This window comes from Bombina bombina, chromosome 8 (genome assembly GCF_027579735.1).
Source record: "Bombina bombina isolate aBomBom1 chromosome 8, aBomBom1.pri, whole genome shotgun sequence".
NCBI classification, from domain to species: Eukaryota; Metazoa; Chordata; class Amphibia; order Anura; family Bombinatoridae; genus Bombina; species Bombina bombina.
In genome coordinates, this window is record NC_069506.1 from 30688602 (window position 1) to 30714566 (window position 25965).

The 25965-nt window shown below is 42.8% G+C and overlaps 1 protein-coding gene across 2 annotated transcripts in view; it reads right to left on the reverse strand.

Annotated features, from left to right (window-relative positions):
- The window catches only part of ATP13A2 (ATPase cation transporting 13A2), a 163614-nt gene that overhangs the window by 123256 nt on the left and 14393 nt on the right, over window positions 1–25965 (reverse strand). The window contains exons 5-8 of one of the 2 annotated variants that reach the window (XM_053690262.1): window positions 17606–17740; window positions 13883–13949; window positions 8416–8547; window positions 2272–2439 (exon numbers count right to left, since the gene is read on the reverse strand). In XM_053690262.1, coding sequence (XP_053546237.1) covers window positions 2272–2439; window positions 8416–8547; window positions 13883–13949; window positions 17606–17740 — 502 coding nt within the window. The remainder of the gene's footprint in view (window positions 1–2271; window positions 2440–8415; window positions 8548–13882; window positions 13950–17605; window positions 17741–25965) is intronic. The other variant, XM_053690263.1, reaches the window with a different exon arrangement.

Here is a 25965-nt window from a genome sequence, read left to right on the forward strand (position 1 = left end):
GTTAATTAATTTCGTTAGATTTAAATTATATTTAAGTTAGGGGGGTGTTAGTGTTAGGGTTAGACTTAGCTTTAGGGGTTAATCCATTTATTAGAATAGCGGTGAGCTCCAGTCGGCAGATTAGGGGTTAATGTTTGAAGTTAGGTGTCGGCGATGTTAGGGAGGGCAGATTAGGGGTTAATACTATTTATTATAGGGTTAGTGAGGCGGATTAGGGGTTAATAACTTTATTATAATAGCGGTGTGGTCCGGTCGGGAGATAAGGGGTTAATAAATATAATATAGGGGTCGGCGGTGTTAGGGACAGCAGATTAGGGGTACATAGGGATAATGTAAGTAGCGGCGGTTTACGGAGCGGCAGATTAGGGGTTAATAATAATATGCAGGGGTCAGCAATAGCGGGGGCGGCAGAATAGGGGTTAATAAGTGTAAGGTTAGGGGTGTTTAGACTCTGGGTACATGTTAGAGTGTTAGGTGCAGACGTAGGAAGTATTTCCCAATAGCAAACAATGGGGCTGCGTTAGGAGCTGAACGCGGCTTTTTTGCAGGTGTTAGGTTTTTTTTCAGCTCAAACAGCCCCATTGTTTCCTATGGGGGAATCGTGCACAAGCACGTTTTTGAAGCTGGCCGCGTCCATAAGCAACTCTGGTATCGAGAGTTGAAGTTGCGTTAAATATGCTATACGCTCCTTTTTTGGAGCCTAACGCAGCCATTCTGTGGACTCTCAATACCAGAGTTATTTAAAAGGTGCGGCCAGAAAAAAGCCAGCGTTAGCTACGCGGGTCGTTACCAACAAAACTCTAAATCTAGCCATAAGACTGAGGTTTGGTAATCAGGAAAGGTCTTTATCACCTGTTAAAGAAGCCCTTGGGTTACACTGATTTTTTTTGTGGGGAACCAGTGGTTAAGAAAGTCACACCTCATCAAACCGCTCCAGGTCCTGAAGTAAGCTGAAAACGCCACCAGAAACAGGAAGGGATCATGTGGTATACTAGACAGCTGAGGGTGTGCAAGCCATGAGGGGCTGAGTCAGCCACAATATGTAAAGCAAAGGATGCCGCTGCACAAAAATATTAAATGTTTATGATTAAGTACCAAGGGTGGGCACGAAATTCGTAAGGATTCTCTTTAATCCTTGACCCTATGTCAGTTTTATAGTTGGATTAATAAAAGTTATTTTTTAACTTCAGTGCCTGTATTTTTGTGCAGCCGCATCCTTTGCATAGTGCAGTGCTTTCCAAACTGTGTGTCGGGACACACTAGTGTGTCGGCAGCAGTGTTCAGGTGTGTCCCTGCTTCAGCACAAAAAAATGTAAATTTAATTTTTTTTTAAATATTTTTTTGGTTTCTGACTTTCCGCCTGCCTGCTACGCATATCACATGGTTGACATGTGATTGATACCTAGTGGGTTACAGATCATCTTAACCAATTGGCGCAGCTCAGTGGGAACTGAAACTATTCCCATTGGCGGCACATTGGCTCCTGACTGCACGTGTAGTCTCCTTAATTGGATCGTGATTGCATGTGTAGTCAGTGAGTGGGACTGCAGTGTGCAGCGCAGGCAGTAGTCAGTTGGACTCACAGAGCTCTGAGGGCGGCAGCTTAAACGCTGAGCTGAAGTCAGAAGTCAAAGTGTTTTTTTTTCTGCAACTAGCTCCCAGTAGTACATTGCTGCTCCTGCTCTTGATATAGGGATAGGAAGTGGAAGCTTAAAAATGCTTGATGATGAGACGTGAGTGTCTTTATCTAATATTGAACCAAATATTCAGAAACTGTGTTCATCCCATCAACCTCATACATCCCATTAAAATAGTAAGTAGCTATTGGTGTTAAACTTTTTTTTAATTCTTGCACATACATACTGTTACTTGCAAATACATTTTGTTATTATACAATTTATGTATGTGTCTGTATCTTTTAAAACAAGTTAGTTTAACCTCCTTTTTGCTAGTACAACTGAATTAATTACCGTGTCGCGAAATGATGTAGGTCTAAAAAGTGTGTCCCCAACATGAAAAGTTTGGAAAGCTCTGGCATAGTGGATAAGAAACTCTTGTATTACTTTCTGGAACTTCACAGGGAGAGAGGAGCAAACTAAAATGTACTGCAGAACTACACAAGATGCTGTATGATAAAATGGACCGTATTATACTTGACAATCTATTTGTAAGGTACCAACTTTAATCATATAGCACAAAACTGATGACACCTCTCAGCTTAAAACTTTGGGTTCTACATACATAAGTGATAAGTGACAAAGATGCAGTTACCTGTTCTGGTCACCACAGCGATGACTTCTGCTTCCAGGTAGGTTTTGGCTTGGATGACTTGAGTGCCACAGAAGAGTGTGTGTCGTCTGTGTTCTTCTGATGAGTATAGTGTGCTGGCAGCCTGAGGACTGTCGGGTAAAGGGGTCTTCATCTCAGGGACACTTTCACCTGGAACATAAAAGACATCCGCTTACTGACATAAGGTACAGAGTGTGTGAGATATCCTAACTGAGCGCTAACATCCCTGCAAACTGGTACAGCAGCTCAGCACACCTGCCTGGTCTATTGTACCTGCTGTATAACTACAGACCTTGTATATGCCACAAGCACAAAGCCTATGTAAATTTCCCTTCAATTTCTGCTTATTATGACTTCCTTCAGCACTGATCCCTCCTAAAGAGCTCTCTTCCCTTCCTCACCACCCCCCCAATGGTTACCCCCATCTTAGTACCCAGTTTTGTATTCATTTTTCTTTTTATATATTTAAAAAAACATAACAAAACAGGTTTTTCGGTAGTGTAGATGCCCCCCTCATTTACCCCGCCTCCCCCTTCCATGATCTTTCCCCTTCTTCACTATAGGAACCCACTCTCCACTCTAGGACCCACCTCTCTCGCCTTCTCCATCCCATTTCCTCCTTCCCCCACCCTGCCGCTCTCAGCATTCATTTTTAAAGAATGTAGCGGTCCCACCTGTGTCTAAACATAGGCCACCAATCAACAAGCGCTACCCAGGTGCTGAACCAAAAACTGGGCCATCTTCTTAGCTTACATTTCAAGCTTTCTCAAATAAAGATAGCAAGAGAACAAATAAAAAACAAATTATGCTTACCTGATAATTTCCTTTCCATCTGTGGGAGGAGAGTCCACTGCTTCATTCATTACTTGTGGGAATTAAGAACCTGGCCACAAGGAAGAGGCAAAGACACCCCAGCCAAAGAATTAAATACCTCTGCCACTCCCCTCATCCCCCAATCATTCTGCCAAGGGAACAAGGAACAGTAGGAGAAACATCAGGGTATAAAGGTGCCAGAAGAACCATACAAAATTTAGATACGCCCATCGGAGCAAACAGGCGGGAGCAGTGGACTCTCCTCCTACAGATGGAAATGAAATTATCAGGTAAGCATAATTTATGTTTTCCATCTTAATGGGAAGAGATTCCACTGCTTCATTCATTACTTGTGGGAACAAAGAACAAATACCCAAGCTGTAGAGGACACTGAATGAACAAACGAGAGGGCAAAAAAAAAGGCGGACCCTATACTGAGGGCACCACAGCCTGCAAAATCTTTCTCCCAAAACCAGCTTCTGCCGAAGCAAAAAGATCAAATTTGTAGAATTTTCCAAAAGTTTGCAAGGAGGACCAAGTAGCCGCCTTACAAATCTGCTCCACAGATGCCTCATTCTTAAAAGGCCCAAGAAGAGGCCACAGCCCTAGTCGAATGTGCCGTAATCCTCTGTGGAGGCTTATGTGCCGCTATCTCATAAGCCAAACGGATAAGGCTTCTCAGCTAAAAAGACAGTGAAGTTAAAGAGGCCTTCTACCCCCTACGCTTCCCTGAATACACAACAAATAGTGACGAAGTCTGTCTGAATTCCTTCGTGGTCTAAAGATAAAACTTCAGGGCTTGAACTACATCCAAGTTATGAAGTAACCGCTCCTTAGACGAAGGGTTAAGACACAAGGAAGGAACTACTATCTCCTGATTGATGTTACAATCTGATACCACCTTGGGGAGAAAACCCCATCCAGTGCGAAGCACAGCCTTATCAGCGTGAAAAACCAGGTAAGGAGGCTCAAATGGCAAGGCCGCTAACTCAGACTCTGTGAGCCGAAGCAATAGCTAGAAGAAAAAGAACCTTCCAGGAAAGGAGGAGCAGCATTTCTGAACACCAGTCTGATTCTGGACAGAGCCTGAACAAAGGACTGAATATCAGGAAGCTCCGCTAGCTTCTTGTGTAACAGGACCGATAGCGCTGAAATCTGTCCCTTTAAGGAACTGGCGGCAAGGCCCTTATCCAAACCGTCTTGGAGAAAAGCCAGAATCTTCGATACCCTAATCTTGTGCCAGGGATATCCACGTTCCTCACACCAGGATAAATAGGTCCTCCACACCTTATGATAGATGCGACGAGTGACCGGTTTTCTAGCCTGAATGAGAGTATCAATCACTCTCTCCGAGAACCCTCTCTTAGCCAAGACTAGGTGTTCAATCTGCACGCAGTCAGCCTCAGAGAATCGAGATTTTGGTGGAGAAAAGTACCCTGAACCAGCAGATCTCTGCGACAGGGTAACCTCCATGGAGGAGATGACGACATTCCCACCAGATCCGCAAACCACGTCCTCCGTGGCCATGACAGAGCAATCAGAATGGTCGAAGTTTGCTCCTGTTTGATGCGGGCCACCACCCGAGGGAGGAGTGGCAATAGTGGGAAAATGTAAATCAGGTTAAACTCCCAAGGCACAGCTAAGGCATCTATCAGCTCTGCCTGGGGATCCCTGGACCGCGACCCATATCTGGGTAGCTTGAAGTTGAGTCTGGACACCATGAGGTTTATCTCCGACGTCCCCCATCTGTTGCAGATCTCCGCAAACACCTCGGGATGGAGAGACCATTCCCCAGGATGAAACTATTTTCTGCTGAGAAAATCCGCTTCCCAATTGTCCACACCCGAATGAGGATCACTGAGAGAGAGCAGTTGTGGGTCTCCGCCAATTCGAGCTACTTCCCTCATGTCGAGGGAGCTTCTTGTTCCCCCCTGATGATTTATGTAAGCCACAGAGGTAATGTTGTCCGACTGGAATCTGATGAATCTGGACAACCCCAGGAGGGGCCAAGCCCTTAGAGCATTGAATATCGCCCGAAGTTCCAGAATATTTAATGGAAGAGTCGACTTCTGTCGAGTCCACCTGCCCTTTGCCCTTTTGGCACCCCAAACAGCACCCCATCCTGAGAGACTTGTGTCCATGGTCACAATCTCCCGGGATGGTCTCAAAAAGGAAGTCCTCTGGGACAGCTGTCCAGGGCGGATCCACCAAGAGAGAGATTGCCTCACTTGGTTGTCCAGAGAAATCTGTTAGGATAGATCTGAGTGATCGCCGTTCCACTGTCTCAACATGCATAACTGAAGAAGTCTGATAAGTCTGCTGGATACCATGAGCCCAATCACCTCCATACACCTGGCCACAGATGTCCGAGGAGGCTTGAAGAGCAAGACAATTGGACGCAATCTTGGAGCGTCTGATCTGTCAGGAATATCCACCCTGTTGCTGGGGACCAGAGAACTCTTTCCTTCATTTATCTTCCATCCGTGGGATTGAAGGAGAAGAAGAGCCCTCGAGTGGTCCTCCGCCAGACTGTAGGACTGAGCTTGGACCAGAATATCGTCTAGATAAGGGGCCGCCGCTATACCTCTGGCTCTCGCTACAGCTTAGTGAGCATGGAATTAGCCCCATCCACTTTAAGAACGGCCCCCATAGCTTGATCTGAGAGTCCAGAATGGAGAACAGCTTTTTAAAAGAGGTAGAGGGAGCAAACGACGAGTCAAGTTTCTCCCACTCCTTTCTAATAATAGTAAAACATTGCAATCTTGTCAACACATGTGGAACACAGTTGAGCAGGCGAGTCAACCTGCACCTCCTCACAATAAATGCAAGTATTGGGTTTAATTAAAGAGGGAGTATCCTCTAGCTTACACCTTTAATACGGACTAGATAGATTAAATGGCACCTTTATACACCAATGGCAGGGGCACTCACCACCTCCTATGACCCGGACCACAGAGAAACCGGTACGTCCTCCGCAATTGCCGATCAGGAAAGAGGAAGTGGAAGAGGCCACACCCAGTCACATGGAGTGCCATGCAGGCCCGCCCCTGCCTTTTTGAGAATAATGCGCCAAAAATGGGCCGCGTCATTCTTGACTGTACCACACTACTAGAGCCTCATCTCACACATTGCAGCATCAAACACAATAAAGATATTATGCATTTTCCCCCCTGTTCAATAATCCCCCTTCCGGGGATATTAACCCTTTATTCTATACAGATAAAGGAGACACACTGTGACCCTGTTTTCATGCGTTATCATATGTGTATAAATTAAACGATCTTACCAGAATCTATGCCGTGGAACAGGAACACGGCCCTTCAAGTGCGACAGGTTAATAGCATCACTCCTGACATGGACTTGAGTGCAGAAAGCAGGCAGCGAAACGTGTCAACGCTGATTGCTTAAGGAGTTGTTAATCATGAGTTGGGATGGTTTTGCAGAGACGACACTCCCTGCATCTCCGGACTCTAACTTTCGCCCATGCTCTCACTGAGAGGCTGACAGGGTTACTTAAAACTCAAGTCCCATTTCGAAGAGTACTACCCTCCATAAGAGACTACTCTAATATTCCGACGCTTCTTTGCCAACCTCCTGTGACGAAAGGCAAAGAATGACTGGGGGATGAGGGGAGTGGTGGAGGTATTTAAGCCTTTTGGCTGGGGTGTCTTTGCCTCCTCCTGGTGGCCAGGTTCTTAACTCCCACAAGTAATGAATGAAGCAGTGGACTCTACTCCCATTAAGATGGGAAATTATAATAGGAGCAAATTAGAAAGTTGCTTAAAATTGCATGCTCTATCTGAATCATGGCAGTTTAATTTTGACTAGACTATTCCTTTAACAGCTTAGTATTATCATTTTTCTATTTACTCAGACTGTACATTTTACCTTCCTCTGATTAAGAGCTGATTTCAAACAAGACACAAATTTAAAAAGATTGAAGTGGAGAGACGGATATACTTGCTAAAAAACAAAGTCCTTTATTTCCAACATTTTTAAAAGGATTTACAGAGGAACAGGTATATGCTGGTGAGCGCAGCATTGGTGCTGCGCTCACCAGCATATACTTGTTCCTCTGTGAATCCTTTTAAAAATTTTGGAAATAAAGGACTTTGTTTTTTTACCAAGTATATCCGTCTCTCCACTTCAATCTACATTACCACCAGCAGGATTGCTTGTGTAGCACGGACGTCCACTGCGAGTCTGTATCTGCTCCACTCCTCCTTCCTTTCTGTATGGACCGTGATGTCACGGATGATGGGACTTTCCCTTGCCAGCTGATGGGACCACACACCGAGAGGGTAAGAGACGCTGAAAGTATTGGCTAACAAGGGCTTGAAAGTTTATTTGTCTCTGTACCCTGGCGTAGCGGGACCTGACATGTTGGATATGTAGCAGGTCTAAATCCCTTTCAGCGGTTTGCTATAGGAGGAGACCCTAAGAGGTGTTTGGTTTTCGACAGGGAGCATTTTTATGGGTTTAAGTGGCTCAGTCAGCAGTGGTCTACGTTTATTGCTCTCCTAGGAGGACCATTTATTAACATTTATATACACACTCCCCCCCCCCCCTTCCATTAACTTACAAATTTAGAAAGGACATAAGTCACAATTATAATTTCATGGTTATAGAGCAGGCAATTTTAGGAAACTTTTAATTTACTTCTATTGTCAACTTTTTCTCTTGGTATCCATCAGTAAAAAGCATACATAGATAAGCTTAGGAGCAGTAATCTACTACTGGCCGCAGGTTGGTGACTGGTGGCTGCACATATGCCTCTTGTCATTGCTTCACCATGTGTGTTCATCTAGCACCCAGTAGTGTTTTGCACCACATAGTTATATGCAAGAAATAGTACAATAATAAAATGTTCATTTGTATTTTTTGTATTGCTGGACAAATTCAGCTCCTGACAAACCGCTATGTTTAAAGGAATGTGAAACCCAAATATTTTCTTTCTTGATTTAGATAGAGAATTTGATTTTAAACAGTTTTTCAAATTACTTCTATTGTCTAATTTGTTTTATTTTCATGGTATCCATTGTAGAAATAGATACTTAGGCAGGAGCTGCTGATTGGTGGCTGCTCATATATACGTCATGCTATTGGCCGACCCACTGCATTCAGCTCGGTCCCGGTAGTGCATTGCTGCTTCAAGAACCAATACAGAGAGAATGAAGCAAATTAGATAATAGAAGTAAATTGGAAAGTTGTTTGAAATTGTATTCTCTAGCTAAATCATGAAAGAAATGTTTTGTGTTTCATGTCCCTTTAATGCTAATATAAGGACATCTGCAGTGCATCATGTTTGCTCACCTGTTAGCAGACTCTCGTTAACCATACACTCCCCAGACAGTAAAGCAGCGTCACACGGTAGCATCAACCCCTCCTCTGGCAGAATGATACAGTCTCCGGGAACCAGCTCCTCTGAGCTTAGCAGCAACTCCTCTGAAAGAATTAACTTTGCTCAACCAAAACTTTACTCCAGTACTGCTAGTACCTTTTTCTTATATATCGTACAGCCTCTAGTACTCTTTCAAAACCTGTACTTTATTTGCCTGCACATGGGTCCAGAGTACAAAAAAAAAACAAATTATGCTTACCTGATAATTTCCTTTTCTTCTGATGGAAAGAGTCCACAGCTGCATTCATTACTTTTGGGAAATAAGAACCTGGCCACCAGGAGGAGACAAAGACACCCCAGCCAAAGGCTTAAATACCTCCCCCACTCTCCTCATCCCCCAGTCATTCTGCCGAGGAACAAGGAACAGTAGAAGAAATATCAGGGTGAAAAGGTGCCAGAAGATATAAGGACGACCCACATAAAATTACGGGTGGGGAGCTGTGGACTCTTTCCATCAGAAGAAAAGGAAATTATCAGGTAAGCATAATTTATGTTTTTCTTCTTAAATGGAAAGAGTCCACAGCTGCATTCATTACTTTTGGGAAAGCAATAACCAAGCTATAGAGGACACTGAATGCCAAGACAGGAGGGTACAATAGGCGGCCCATACTGAGAGCATCAGGACTGGACCCCAACCCAATAAAAAATCCCGCTTTGTCCGAAGCCGAGAATTTTCTTTAAAGGAAAAGCCCCAGTGACACCGACTCGCAGCTAGTCCAGAGCCAAACTAGAGACCGAAAAACGGACACGACTGAGCCAATGGTCCCCAAGAGACACCGTCGCCCAACAGACGGTCCACCACCACTCACCCCTCACAAATGAAGGGGAACCAGCCAAAATCCCCTAGGGAAAAAAGGCAAAGGAGGACCGAGGAAACCGAAAGGTCCCTTAATCAAACAATAGCACCTCCAAGAGTGGGCCCAGCTCACAGAGACCCAAATGGACCCAAACAGGGAGGCCACGCCTATACCAGGTGAAACTGGGGATAATACAAGGCACGGAGACAGAAGGACGTCTCCCCAACATCCTGCAAGCATGGAACGCAACAAAGAGGCAAAGTCCTCCCAGTGCCCCCATAGAATACCAAAGTATTTGACCGTGAAAAAGCGTGTGATAGACCCAGGCAAAATCCCAAGTATGATAACACAGAGTCCTAACAGGACGATACAGAGGGAGCTTCCTATGAAGATGAAGAAGCAGTCATCAAGAAACAGACCGCACAAAACAGCCCCTCGACAGAGGGCACGCTCCAGGCAACCTAAGTCGCCAGACCTACTCACAGATTCCAAAAAAAGGGGAACACAAGCCTCCATCAAGGCCCCCCGAGAAGGAGATTATACCCTCAGAACCCGAAGGAAGAGTAAACCCTCTCCTACCAAAGGAGAAAGGAAAAACCATCTCCTAGCAGACTGAGCTATAAGGATAGACTCAACAAGCTCACACATCCAAAGGATGCTGCGACCCTTAAACCGTTCGGACATCCTGACCTGCAGACCCACACCTAGCTGGACCAACCCAGCCACAAGGATCCATACAGGGGAACAAAATCCCGAAACTGGTACAGGAACGAGCATAAAGATGGCAGAGCCATCCCCCCAGAGTGCAACTACAACCCGACTCTGTAAACATACAAGGCCATATAGACCTAAGGATCTATCAAAACAAGGCCCCACAGTCTGATTTGGAGCCAGCAAAACTCCAGGTGGAACCGATTCCACCCTCCACTTCCCGACCAGGAGAAGCCCCAAGTAAGTACTTCATCTCCATAGGGAGAATATCCCTTAAAGAAAAAGGGAAGAGACCGGAAGGGCAACAACCGTCCTCAAGGCCCGAAGCCACCGGCTAATTGGGAAGGAAAATCCCCAACGCAAATGCCCTAGAAGGACCCCCTTACAAGTAGCTCGGCAAACAGAGGTACAGCCAACCCATTTGCCTGCAGAGCAGAGAATCCACGGGTACACTGGCAAACTGACAGGGGAACGCAACCCTAAGGTGCACCAGTAATTGGAATCCAACGCCAGCAGCTGGGTATAACCCACAACCCTTGAGGCGCAAGCCACACAGATAACCCCTAGATGACATGGGTTACTCTGTTGTAAAGAGCAAGAAATACTCCGAAAACCAGGCCAACCTCTGATCCGGTCAAGTAGATGAAACAAGGACATAGCCCAAGTTCCCACTACTGTGGAACACCCCGACCAGCCCTGAGATCCAAAACAACCCAAACTGGGACAGGAAAAAGGAGTGAAGCCCCAGAAGAGGAAGACTCAGGGAAAAAAACAGGTTCAGGCACCTAATAGTTCAGGCAACTATACCCTGGAACTAAACACCCCAAACAGACAAAGGGAATGGAAGCATATCCAGAGAATCCGGACAGCGAAGAGAATTCAAAAACCCTGACAAAAGGGAGGAACCACCCCTAGCTAAAGTCCAACTCTCCAAGGAGCAAGGCTAGAAGTCAAATGAAGGGACTTCACAAGGCCTCAGGACAACAGAAGGGATACCTCGAAGTCCCCAAAACCCTACTAGCAGGGTTAGTCTCCCCATCACCTCCACACAGGCAGAGGACACAGGGAAGATAAAGGTGCTAAGCCTTTCCAGCTCCAGGAAACCCCAAGCTAAACAAGTCCCTACAGGGATCAACCAACATCCGGAACACAGATCCCCAAAAGGAGATCTAACTCACCCGGAGACAATGGAAGAAGACCCAAAGGTCTCATAAATCAGTCAGACCGAATACGGTCAAGAGTAAGAGTCACATCTAGATACACTAGAAACAGCTTACACGCACCCCTTTAAGTTGCCAAGAGCTGCAACAGGTTTCAAAATGCAAAACCTTCCACATGCTGGACAGCTATCCATACAAACTGTTGGATCAAGCCCCAATAGGACCACCCAGAAGCCTAAAAACTGAAGGCCAAACCACTCAAACACTGGTAACGGGGCGCTAAGCCCACCACCCCCCCCCCCCCCACATGGAGGAGGAACTATAGGTTCTGATGAAATCAGATGTCAGATAGAGTGATGCAGCGGAATACTCCCCGGCCCGGTCATCTATTACTGAAGGCTATAAGGACTGAAACAATCCTTCCCTGCCTCGCGTACTCACAGGTCCTCTCAAATGCTTAGTTGAACATGAAAAACAATGATAACCTGAGCACTCAGCGCTACTACCGAACCAGTCCAGCAGAAACAGCGCCACGTGTCAAACAGCCACAAAACCGAACGAACCCAACAGGACCAGCCTGTACCCAGGGTCCTAACCGGCAAGCTGCATAAATTCTCCCTCATAGGGGAAAAAAGAAAACAGACATTATTAAACATAGGAATAACATGTCCAAATGACTTCCGAAGAAGTAACAAAGAATATCGATCCCAGATGGTTCCCAAAGGAAACAAAAACAAATAAAAAAAGGACATCCCATTGGATACAAAATAAAATATAAGGCAACCCAAAGGTTAATGCCCAAAAGACACAGGCCTACCCACAGGACCAGCCAAACGGAGCCCTATCTTTCAAAAACTGGGAAAGATTTCAAACAAATGACAATCTGGAGATTACCTCATCCCCACATGTCTAAAAAGGTTACTATTCGAATTATCAGACTGAAAATCCCTGTATCTGTTAATGATAGGGTCATTCAATAACTGAAAAAGATATGAGCAACACGCTAAGGTGCACAATCCTGTAACAAAAAGCACAACACTCAGGAACAGTTACACCTGCGGGGAACTGTAGAGGCCCACCCCAAGGCGGGAGGCCCGGGACAATAGGGCACGAGCACAATCTAAAATAAACGTCTGGACTCTGCAGACGGACCATTGCCAACATTATCTGGAAGCGAAAACGTGCTGCAACCTCCGGAGGGAACACGCCTCCCGCAAGGAGGAACCATAAACTGGCTTACTCGCATGTGTAGAAGCATGAATTGGTAGGGAACTCGCCTCTTGGAGGACTGGCCCCCCCGAGGCGGATGGCTCAGCAGTCCCCTGATTCCCAGTGCCCGAGGAACCAGGTGCTCTTATATGGCATAGGGAACAAAACTGGTTGACATGTGTCAAGGAGGCCAATCCGGAGTCGTCACTGGACACAGAATCTGAAATCAAAATAGTCTCGGTATCAGAATCCTCTGTAACTGAATCTGAAATTAGCACAGTCTCAACATCAGAATCCTCCATAACTGGATAGAGGAAATATCAATATGGACTAAAATAGTAAAACAAAAATGGCACCTGACACCCACAATGGCTGGGGCACTCACCACCTCCTCTGACGAGACCCCTGCTGACTAGAATATCTCCTGCTCCACACGGTCGGGAATGCAGAAATGGGGAACAGAAACACGCCCAAACAAGGTGAACCATACAGTTCAAAAAAGTGCGCCCAACAAAAAGGCCACGTCACTTCCAAAGGCCTCAAAGTTCTAACCACGAGCCCGTAACATCACACATAAGCAGGTTGAATCACATAACAAACATGATTATAAACCCCCCTGATCAATAACCCCCCTCAGGACCCGCAAGGAGTTGTAGCCTCTCGGGAAAACATTCAGATTACAGTAAATTGATGATAAACTAAAGTAATGAATGCAGCTGTGGACTCTTTCCATTTAAGAAGAAAAAAGGACAATGTTTCAAGGCTCTTCCAGGCTGAAGAGGTTTAAAACGTCTATACTTTTGTTCTTTGGACCCATTTACAGTGATATAAAAATCCAGTTTTAAAAAGACACAAGCTGAAAAATCCGTTTATTTTTGCATTGTTTGACTGAAATTCCTACAATACTATGTCTCGTAAAGCTATGTGTTGTCTCCTGTCTACAAATTTATGGGCCAATCACTAAGGTGTGAACTGGTGCAATAAAACACCATGTATGTGAAGGCATAAAAGGAACAGTAAACACCTTGAGATTTTAATATGAGATTTTTAGTTATGCATCTACAACTTTTTTTTTTAATTTTGCCCCCTTTTCATGCAATTTGGCTCTGAAAATTGTGGATTTTCTAATTCTCAAAATTGGAAATGCACTCTGCTAACTTTTCAAGGCCAACCATACTACATATATTTCCCTAATTGACTTTAACAGTTAGCAACTGCAAAACAGAGCTTTTTATACTAACATAATGACCTTGGCTAGGATTGCAAGCAGCAGACTCGAGCCTGGATGGGCTCCTCCAAATAAGGCAAGGGGTGAATGGAGTTTGTCTATTGAAAAACAATTGCAGCATGTAAAATTGTTTTAAAAATGTTTAGACTCGGCTGATATGCAATTCTATAGCAAGACAATAGAAATGTCTTGTAATTATTAAAGTGGTTACTGTCCAGTTAAGGAAAACAGACTTTTGACTGCGCTACATATATTAAGCGACACAGAATCTCACCTCCTGTTGCCCGTCGCACTTTGAGACTCACAGATACTTTCACCATGTTGCGCAGAGTCACGCTTTGCTGTCGGGGATCAAACACAAATGATTTAATTGGACTAATTAATTTTCAGTGTAGACCAGATACAAAATATTCAAACAAACCTAAATATATATTTTATTTTTGTTCAATGAGAAGGACAGATCTTACACAGACATTAGACCTTCAGGCAGAGCTAACAGATCTAAACTGCTATATTAAAAGTCTATTACTTCTATTGAGTCTGATGTCAATGTTGCTAACACCCCTCAATATTGCCTGCTAAAGTCCAACAAAGGGCCAGATTACAAGTGGAGCACAAATATTTGCGTACAAGTGATAAGGGGTTTATCACAGAGTTTGTGCTCGTCGGGCTCACCGATGGTATTGCGAATTGAAAGTAAACGTGATTGCTTAAGCGCAATTTGTGATTAACGCTAGTTTAACCCTTTAAGAACACAGCTTTCAGTTTGCTCAATGGTTTTATGACGGAAAAATTCCGTCATATGTCCTTAAGAGGTTAATTACTGTGACTTCAGAGCTCTGGTTAACTTTTTTGCAAAACAAAAATGTTGCAAAAAACACATAAAAAATACATTACAGAGAGCCCAAGGCAGAATATGCAGTGGTCTGAGATGTCATCGCAGAAAATGCAGCATGTCTGAAGAAAGAACAGTACACATGCAGGAACTGTTAGCTATTTAACTTTGCAGTGCTGCTCCACATTAGGCTGTTCTCTTCAAACAGAGCTGTTCTCTGGCTGCACTGTGAAAGTTTTTTTTATCACAGTTTATCCAGAGCAAAGTGCTGTTGTTAGAAGTGAACAGTCAAATGTGCAGTAGCGCTGCAAAGCAGTAGTGCATTGATTGACTGGCTCTTAGCGATTGTTTCAAACCCGTCCCCTAGCCTTTCACAGTTTGCAAAGCTGTTTTTTTCTGAATGTAAAACGTTTGAGCAATGTACATTTTTTTTATTACTACTTCTATGTTAGACTATGTCTGCAGCTAATTTGCAATGCAATTTTAAACTATTGCACTATATTATAAAACTTTAAATATTGCTTTATTATCCAGTTGCACATTGCAATTGAACTGGTGCTTTAGTGTAACTGCCTATTTTAAAATGTAATTTTATTTAAAAATGACTTGCAGAAAAAATGTCTCTAAAAAATCTCATTGCAGAAAGTGAAAAAAAAGTTCTGCCTTTGGGTACAGAGACAGTTACACACACTGGAGCCCTTTGCAGTCAAGTAGATGAAAACATGAAAAAGCATAGATATCTGTCGAGTTAGCGCACATGAGATTATGCAATCGGGTTTGTGCGAGAGTGGGGTGTTAGGTTTTTCTAACTTTGGCTTTTTGCCCTCGTCGGGTTAGCACTCAAACTAAAACAGTTTACTTTCAACTGCACAAACCGTCGAGTGCAAAAAGCTTTCTTCTAGCGCAATTAACGCTCGAGCGGGAGCGTTAATTAGCGATCCACTCGTAATCTGTCCCAAAATGTTTATGTAGAATAAAATGCAATTTTATCCTCTCTCATGAGTAATTGATCAGTAGCCTAATCAAGATGTAATATAACATTTAAAAAGGGACAATAAAGTCATTTTTATATATGCATCGGAAAATATTAACTGACATGCAAAACACCTGCATACAAAATAAGCGGTTTAAAAGCATTTTTTTTTTTAAATTACCAAAAAGAGCTGCAATAATCCACACTATGATTTATGTTATACAAAGGTGTCAATTACTGAGAAAAAATGCGTGGATACCTATTCAAAAAAGTGTTCTTTAGTGTTTCTGTGACATATGTTCCCAAATATAACCTGTGCTTGCAGTGATAATGAATTCAATAGACCATATTTAAAGATAGATGAATAATTCATTGTTTACTGATGCATGTGGTTATCGTTCTTCAAACTAAATCTGGTACAGCGTGACCCAAGCAGAAACCCCCCCCCATATCATTATCTTCAAATGGATAATTTTTTATGCAGAAATATCTAGCTCCATAAAGACCATTAAAGGAACATAAAAGTATTATCTAATATGTTAGAGCCTGGTTTCTCAACAGCCGGGCTGTGGCCCAGTACCGGGCCGTGATAGCCCTGCTGGTGAGCCCCAACCTGTCATGCCCCCACTGCACACCAGGGGCAGACTGAGACCAATCAAGGCCCCAGGAAAACTGTCTCACACTGACCGAAATGTATTAAATTTTATGCAAATGAACATGGTAGCCGCCCTGCCCCCAACAGGCCCCTCAACCTCCAGAGCCAGGACCCCCAACATTAAAGGCCAGATAAAGGGCCTCCAACCTTCAGGGCCAGACCCCACACTCCAGGGCCCCCATTAAACCCACACTTAACTGCTTAGTTACTGATAGGGCAACTGAAAACTCCTGCTTAAAGGGACATTGAACCCCAATTTTTTTCTTTCGTGATTCAAATAGAGCAGGAAATTTTAAGCAACTTTCTAATTTACTCCTTTTATCAAATTTTCTTCATTCTCTTGGTATCTTTATTTAAAAAGCAGGAATGTAAGTTTAAATGCCGACCCATTTTTGGTGAACAACTTGGGTTGTTCTTGCTGATTGGTGGAAAAATTCACCCACCAATAAACAAGTGCTGTCCAGGGTCCTGTGCCTTCTTTTTCAAATAAAGATAGCAAGAGAACAAAGAAAAATTGATAATAGAAGTAAATTAGAAAGTTGCTTAAAATTACATGTTCTATCTGAATCACAAAAGGAAAAAATTGGGTTCAGATATAGGGGCCCATTTATCAAAGGGCTTGCGGACCTGATCCGACACTGCGGATCAGGTCCGCAAGACCTCGCTAAATGCGGAGAGCAATACGCTCTCCGCATTTAACATTGCACCAGCAGCTCACAAGAGCTGCTGGTGCAACGCCGCCCCCTGCTGACTCACGGCCAATCGGCCGCCAGCAGGGAGCTGTCAATCAACCCGATCGTATTCGATCGGGTTGATTTCCGGCGGTTCCTGTCCGCCTGCTCAGAGCAGGCGGACAGGGTTATGAAGCAGCGGTCTTTAGACCGCTGCTTCATAACTTGTGTTTCTGGCGAGTCTGAAGACTCGCCAGAAACACGGCCCTTCAAGCTCCATACGGAGCTTGATAAATGGGCCTGAGAATAGAGAATAGAGAATAGAGAATAGAGAATAGAGAATAGAGAATAGAGAATAGAGAATAGAGAATAGAGAATAGAGAATAGAGAATAGAGAATAGAGAATAGAGAATAGAGATATATATATATATCTATATCTATATACACACATACACACACACACTACCGTGCCTGGACATGTCCAGCTCAAATTAACCGGGCCTTGAGATCACTTTGGTTGAGAACCACTGTGTTAGAGCATTTTATTATTGAACTATTGCTTGTAAAGAACTGCATGTTTAATCCCTGGAAACTGGTTAAACACAAAGTTAAATCCAGAATAGCAATGCACTACTAGAAGCTAGCGATCACATCTCTTGAGACACTACTAAGTGGAGCGCAAATATTGCTTTCGCAAAAGCAATATTTTGCACTCATCTTGAAAATACAAGCGCACACAAATCTTCTTAGTACGTAATTGCTTAGGTTTAAGCAGCTTTCACATAACGTTTTCTCGATCATATACAACTTTGCAAGTACAATGTCCCTTTAACCTCACAAATGTACTTGGGATAACATTTTACCTTTCGAGTCTCATAGAGAGAGATGCCAATGGAAACAAGTGAAATCAGGAGGATGCAGCCGGCGTAGTAATAATAACCATCACACAGCCACAAGATGATGCTAAACACTTGGAAGATGTAGAAAGGATTCAGAATCTGCAGAAAAAAAAATCCAGAATAAGGGTAAGAATCACTGGAGCATTGTTCCCTTGTTTCCCAACAGCATAAAAAAGGATAAACTCATAAACAAAGAAAAATTAAAAAAAAAATCCAATTACTTTTATTATCAAATTTGCTTCATTCTCTCTGCATCCTTTGTTGAAGGAGCAACAATTCTCTAGTGAGAGCTTGCTAAACACATCAGGTGAAGCAATGGCAAAAAGCATAAATGTGTCGCCACCAATCACCAGCAAATTCCCAGCTGTATACAGACAGACAGACGTGTCACTGCATGTAATTGGCTGATATCATACATATGATGTAGAGCGGTATCGTACAACACTAGTACTGCACGGCAGGAGACAAACTAGATTTTAGGATATTCCTGTGTGAACAAATCTTTAATGGCGCAAATTAGATAATAGAAGTAAATTAGACCGTTGTTTAAAAAACTGCATGCTCTTTTTGAATCATGTCCTGTATATGTGCAGACAGTTACTTCCTACATACACCAAAGCCTCTCCCACACTGCCAGCACAGGAGAAAGTACATTTAACAGTCTCTAGATTGTAAGCTCATTGGTGCAGAGCCTAATCTATTCAGTCTCATGCATTGTAACCACTTGAACGTCACTATGGTACATGATAGCTTTATTTGTTAATATCTACAAAAGCACTCACTATATGAGTAAGCACTGCCTTCTGGGAAATAGACCAGTTCAAACACGCCCATTCCCCAGGTATAAAGTGATGTCCTAGACCAATCGCCTATTATTTTTCTTAGAAGCGAAAGATCCAGGGACGATTGTTAAATATGTTAATTATGGGCACAAAAACAGAATTTATGCTTACCTGATAAATTACTTTCTCCAACGGTGTGTCCGGTCCACGGCGTTATCCTTACTTGTGAGATATCTCTTCCCCAACAGGAAATGGCAAAGAGTCCCAGCAAAGCTGGCCATATAGTCCCTCCTAGGCTCCGCCCACCCCAGTCATTCGACCGACGGACAGGAGGAAAAATATAGGAGAAACCATATGGTACCGTGGTGACTGTAGTTAGAGAAAATAATTCATCAGACCTGATTAAAAAACCAGGGCGGGCCGTGGACCGGACACACCGTTGGAGAAAGTAATTTATCAGGTAAGCATAAATTCTGTTTTCTCCAACATTGGTGTGTCCGGTCCACGGCGTCATCCTTACTTGTGGGAACCAATACCAAAGCTTTAGGACACGGATGAAGGGAGGGAGCAAATCAGGTTACCTAAACGGAAGGCACCACGGCTTGCAAAACCTTTCTCCCAAAAATCGCCTCCGAAGAAGCAAAAGTATCAAATTTGTAAAATTTGGCAAAAGTGTGCAGTGAAGACCAAGTCGCTGCCTTACATATCTGGTCAACAGAAGCCTCGTTCTTGAAGGCCCATGTGGAAGCCACAGCCCTAGTGGAGTGAGCTGTGATTCTTTCAGGAGGCTGCCATCCGGCAGTCTCATAAGCCAATCGGATGATGCTTTTAAGCCAAAAGGAAAGAGGTAGAAGTCGCTTTTTGACCTCTTCTTTTACCAGAATAAACAACAAACAAGGAAGATGTTTGTCTGAAATCTTTTGTAGCCTCTAAATAGAATTTTAGAGCACGGACTACGTCCAAATTGTGTAACAAACGTTCCTTCTTTGAAACTGGATTCGGACATAAAGAAGGTACAACTATCTCCTGGTTAATATTTTTGTTAGAAACAACCTTAGGAAGAAAACCAGGCTTAGTACGCAAAACCACCTTATCTGCGTGGAACACCAGATAGGGCGGAGAACACTGCAGAGCAGATAACTCTGAAACTCTTCTAGCAGAAGAAATTGCAACCAAAAACAAAAAAAACTTTCCAAGATAGTAACTTAATATCTATGGAATGTAAAGGTTCAAACGGAACCCCTTGAAGAACTGAAAGAACTAGATTTAGACTCCAGGGAGGAGTCAAAGGTCTGTAAACAGGCTTGATCCTAACCAGAGCCTGAACAAATGCTTGAACATCTGGCACAGCTGCCAGTCTTTTCTGTAGTAAGAGATCTGTCCCTTTAGAGAACTTGCAGATAATCCTTTCTCCAAACCTTCTTGTAGAAAGGAGAGAAGCTTAGGAATTTTTATCTTATTCCATGGGAATCCTTTGGATTCACACCAACAGATATATCTTTTCCATATTTTATGGTAAATCTTTCTAGTTACCGGTTTTCTGGCCTGAACCAGAGTATCTATTACAGAATCTGAAAACCCACACTTCGATAGAATCAAGCGTTCAATCTCCAAGCCGTCAGCTGGAGGGAGACCAGATTTGGATGTTCGAATGGACCCTGAACAAGAAGGTCCTGTCTCAAAGGTAGCTTCCATGGTGGAACCGATGACATTCACCAGGTCTGCATACCAAGTCCTGCGTGGCCACGCAGGAGCTATCAAGATCACCGAGGCCCTCTCCTGATTGATCCTGGCTACCAGCCTGGGAATGAGAGGAAACGGTGGAAATACATAAACACCAAAAAACTCTTAACCATCTCAGAGATGTTGCCTGTGCAACGGCAAAGAGAATGACTGGGGTGGGCGGAGCCTAGGAGGGACTATATGGCCAGCTTTGCTGGGACTCTTTGCCATTTCCTGTTGGGGAAGAGATATCCCACAAGTAAGGATAACGCCGTGGACCGGACACACCAATGTTGGAGAAATAGAGTTTAAATGTGTTATTAAAAGGTAAATGGAAAATTGAATTCCCATGTACAAAAAAACAAAGCTCCATAAAAGCATACTGCGGTAGGCTCCGGAATATGCGGGTATCTTGAGCACTATATGTATTACAGGTAAAACTCGAAAAATTAGAATATTGTGCAAAAGTTAATTTCACTAATGCAACTTAAAAGGTGAAACTAATATATGAGATAGACTCATTACATGCAAAGCAAGATAGTTCAAGCCGTGATTTGTCATAATTGTGATGATTATGTCTTACAGCTCACGAAAAACCCAAATCCACAATCTCAGAAAATTAGAATATTGTGAAAAGGTGCAATATTCTAGGCTCAAAGTGTCCCACTCTAATCAGCTAATTAAGCCATAACACCTGCAAATGGTTCCTGAGCCTTTAAATGGTCTCAGTATGGTTCAGTAGTTATCACAATCATGGGAAAGACTGCTGACCTGAAAGTTGTGCAGAAAACCATCATTGACACCCTCCATAAGGAGGGAAAGCCTCAAAAAGGTAATTGCAATAGAAGTTGGATGTTCCCAAAGTGCTGTATCAAAGCACATTAATAGAAAGTTATGTGGAAGGGAAAAGTGTGGAAGAAAAAGGTGCACAAGCAGCAGGGATTACCGCAGCCTGGAGAGGATTGTCAGGAAAAGGCTATTTAAAAGTGTTGGGGACTTTCACAAGGAGTGGACTGAGGATGCAGTCAGTGCATCAAGAGCCACCACACACAGTCGGATCCTGGACATGGGCTTCAAAAGAAGCGTCTTACCTGTGCTAAAGAAAAACAGACCTGGTCTGTTGCTCAGTGGTCCAAAGTCCTCTTTTCTGATGAGAGCAAATTTTGCATCTCATTTGGAAACCAAGGACCCAAAGTATGGAGGAAGAATGGAGGGACAAACACTGCAAGATGCTTGAAGTCCAGTGTGAAGTTTCCACAGTCTGTTGATTTGGGGAGCTATGTCATCTGCTGGAGTTGGTCCACTGTGCTTCATTAAGTCCAGGGTCAACGCAGCCGTCTACCAGGAGATTTTGGAGCACTTCATGCTTCCTTCCGCAGACAAGCTCTATGGGGATGCTGACTTCATTTTCCAGCAGGACTTGGCACCTGCCCACACTGCCAAAAGCACCAAAACCTGGTTTAATGACCGTGGGATTACTGTGCTTGATTGGCCAGCAAACTCACCTGACCTGAACCCCATAGAGAATCTATAGGACATTGCCAAGAGAAAGATGAGCGACATGAGACCGAACAATGCAGAAGAGCTGAAGGCCGCTATTGAAGCATCCTGGTCTTCCATAACACCTCAGCAGTGCCACGCCGCATTGAGGCAGTAATTGCTGCAAAAGGGGACCAAACCAAGTACTAAGTACATACAGTATGCATGCTTATACTTTTCAGAGGTCCGATATTGTTCTATGTACAATCCTTGTTTTATTGATTGCATGTAATATTCTAATTTTCTGAGATTGTGGATTTGGGGTTTTCGTGAGCTGTAAGCCATAATCATCACAATTATGACAAATCACGGCTTGAACTATCTTGCTATGCATGTAATGAGTCTATCTCATATATTAGTTTCACCTTTTAAGTTGCATTAGTGAAATAAATGAACTTTTGCACAACATTCTAATTTTTTTAGTTTCACCTATACATTGTTACAAACACTGCATTGCTGCCATATGGTTCTCAATACAGATGCACACTCTTGAGTCTACCTCAGTATGCTGTCATGGAAAGGAGCTAAGTTTCAGTGAAGGATAAAAAGGTACATTTTATAACAGAAAAAAAAATCTAAAGTTGTTTTTTTTAAATTTGTACAATTATTTGCAAGTATGACATTTCTTTCATGTAATTAACAAGAGTCCATGAGCTAGTGACGTATGGGATATACATTCCTACCAGGAGGGGCAAAGTTTCCCAAACCTTAAAATGCCTATAAATACACCCCTCACCACACCCACAAATCAGTTTTACAAACTTTGCCTCCAAGGGAGGTGGTGAAGTAAGTTTGTGCTAGATTCTACGTTGATATGCGCTCCGCAGCAAGTTGGAGCCCGGTTTTCCTCTCAGCGTGCAGTGAATGTCAGAGGGATGTGAAGAGAGTATTGCCTATTGAATGCAGTGATCTCCTTCTACGGGGTCTATTTCATAAGGTTCTCTGTTATCGGTCGTAGAGATTCATCTCTTACCTCCCTTTTCAGATCGACGATATACTCTTATATTTACCATTTCCTCTACTGATTCTCGTTTCAGTACTGGTTTGGCTTTCTACAACATGTAGATGAGTGTCCTGGGGTAAGTAAATCTTATTTTCTGTGACACTCTAAGCTATGGTTGGGCACTTTATTTATAAAGTTCTAAATATATGTATTCAAACATTTATTTGCCTTGACTCAGAATGTTCAACTTTCCTTATTTCCAGACAGTCAGTTTCATATTTGGGATTATGCATTGAATTATCATATTTTTTCTTACCTCAAAAATTTGACTTTTTTCCCTGTGGGCTGTTAGGCTCGCGGGGGCTGAAAATGCTTCATTTTATTGCGTCATTCTTGGCGCGGACTTTTTTGGCGCAAAAATTCTTTTCCGTTTCCGGCGTCATACGTGTCGCCGGAAGTTGCGTCATTTTTTGACGTTATTTTGCGCCAAAAATGTCGGCGTTCCGGATGTGGCGTCATTTTTGGCGCCAAAAGCATTTAGGCGCCAAATAATGTGGGCGTCTTATTTGGCGCAAAAAAATATGGGCGTCGCTTTTGTCTCCACATTATTTCAGTCTCATTTTTCATTTGCTTCTGGTTGCTAGAAGCTTGATGTTTGGCATTTTTTCCCATTCCTGAAACTGTCTTATAAGGAATTTGATCTATTTTGCTTTATATGTTGTTTTTTCTCTTACATATTGCAAGATGTCTCACGTTGCATCTGAGCCAGAAGATACTACAGGAAAACCACTGCCTGCTGGATCTACCAAAGCTAAGTGTATCTGCTGTAAACTTTTGGTAGCTATTCCTCCAGCTGTTGTTTGTAATAATTGTCATGACAAACTTGTTAAAGCAGATAATATTTCCTTTAGTGATGTACCATTGCCTGTTGCAGTTCCCTCAACATCTAAGGTGCAGAATGTTCCTGATAACATAAGAGATTTTGTTTCTGAATCCATAAAGAAGGCTTTGTCTGTTATTTCTCCTTCTAGTAAACGTAAAAAGTCTTTTAAATCTTCTCTCTCTACAGATGAATTTTTAAATGAACACCATCATTCTGATTCTTTGGACTCTTCTGGTTCAGAGGATTCTATCTCAGAGATTGATGCTGATAAATCTTCATATTTATTTAAGATGGAATTTATTCGCTCTTTACTTAAAGAAGTACTAATTGCTTTAGAAATAGAGGATTCTAGTCCTCTTGATACTAATTCTATACGTTTGGATAAGGTTTTTAAAGCTCCTGCGGTTATTCCAGAAGTCTTTCCTGTTCCTAATGCTATTTCTGCAGTAATTTCCAAGGAATGGGATAAATTGGGTAATTAATTTACTCCTTCTAAACGTTTTAAGCAATTATATCCTGTTCCGCCTGACAGGTTAGAATTTTGGGACAAAATCCCTAAAGTTGATGGGGCTATTTCTACCCTTGCTAAACGTACTACCATTCCTACGTCAGATGGTACCTCGTTTAAGGATCCTTTAGATAGAAAAATTGAATCTTTTCTAAGAAAAGCTTATCTATGTTCAGGTAATCTTCTTAGACCTGCTATATCATTGGCTGATGTTGCTGCAGCTTCAACTTTTTGGTTGGAAACTCTAGCGCAACAAGTAACAAATCGTGATTCTCATGATATTATTCTTCTCCAGCATGCTAATAATTTCATCTGTGATGCCATTTTTGATATTATAAGAGTTGATGTTAGGTTTATGTCTCTGGCTATCTTAGCCAGAAGAGCTTTATGGCTTAAGACCTGGAATGCTGATATGGCTTCTAAATCAACTCTACTTTCCATTTCTTTCCAGGGAAACAAATTATTTGGTTCTCAGTTGGATTCTATTATTTCAACTGTTACTGGTGGGAAAGGAACTTTTTTACCACAGGATAAAAAGTCTAAAGGTAAAAACAGGGCTAACAATCGTTTTCGTTCCTTTCGTTTCAACAAAGAACAAAAGCCTGATCCTTCGTCCTCAGGAGCAGTTTCAGTTTGGAAACCATCTCCAGTCTGGAATAAATCCAAGCCTGCTAGAAAGGCAAAGCCTGCTTCTAAGTTCACATGAAGGTACGGCCCTCATTCCAGTTCAGCTGGTAGGGGGCAGGTTACGTTTTTTCAAAGAAATTTGGATCAATTCTGTTCACAATCTTTGGATTCAGAACATTGTTTCAGAAGGGTACAGAATTGGTTTCAAGATGAGACCTCCTGCAAAGAGATTTTTTCTTTCCCATGTCCCAGTAAATCCAGTGAAAGCTCAAGCATTTCTGAATTGTGTTTCAGATCTAGAGTTGGCTGGAGTAATTATGCCAGTTCCAGTTCCGGAACAGGGGATGGGGTTTTATTCAAATCTCTTCATTGTACCAAAGAAGGAGAATTCCTTCAGACCAGTTCTGGATCTAAAATTATTGAATCATTATGTAAGGATACCAACGTTCAAGATGGTAACTGTAAGGACTATATTGCCTTTTGTTCAGCAAGGGAATTATATGTCCACAATAGATTTACAGGATGCATATCTGCATATTCCGATTCATCCAGATCATTATCAGTTCCTGAGATTCTCTTTTCTAGACAAGCATTACCAATTTGTGGCTCTACCGTTTGGCCTTGCTACAGCTCCAAGAATTTTCACAAAGATTCTCGGTGCCCTTCTGTCTGTAATCAGAGAACAGGGTATTGTGGTATTTCCTTATTTGGACGATATCTTGGTACTTGCTCAGTCTTTACATTTAGCAGAGTCTCATACGAATCGACTTGTGTTGTTTCTTCAAGATCATGGTTGGAGGATCAATTTACCAAAAAGTTCTTTGATTCCTCAAACAAGGGTAACCTTTCTGGGTTTCCAGATAGATTCAGTGTCCATGATTCTGTCTTTAACAGACAAGAGACGTCTAAAATTGATTACAGCTTGTCGAAACCTTCAGTCTCAATCATTCCCTTCGGTAGCCTTATGCATGGAAATTCTAGGTCTTATGACTGCTGCATCGGACGCGATCCCCTTTGCTCGTTTTCACATGCGACCTCTTCAGCTCTGTATGCTGAACCAATGGTGCAGGGATTACACGAAGATATATCAATTAATATCTTTAAAACCGATTGTTCGACACTCTCTAACGTGGTGGACAGATCACCTTCGTTTAATTCAGGGGGCTTCTTTTGTTCTTCCGACCTGGACTGTAATTTCAACAGATGCAAGTCTCACAGGTTGGGGAGCTGTGTGGGGATCTCTGACGGCACAAGGAGTTTGGGAATCTCAGGAGGTGAGATTACCGATCAATATCTTGGAACTCCGTGCAGTTTTCAGAG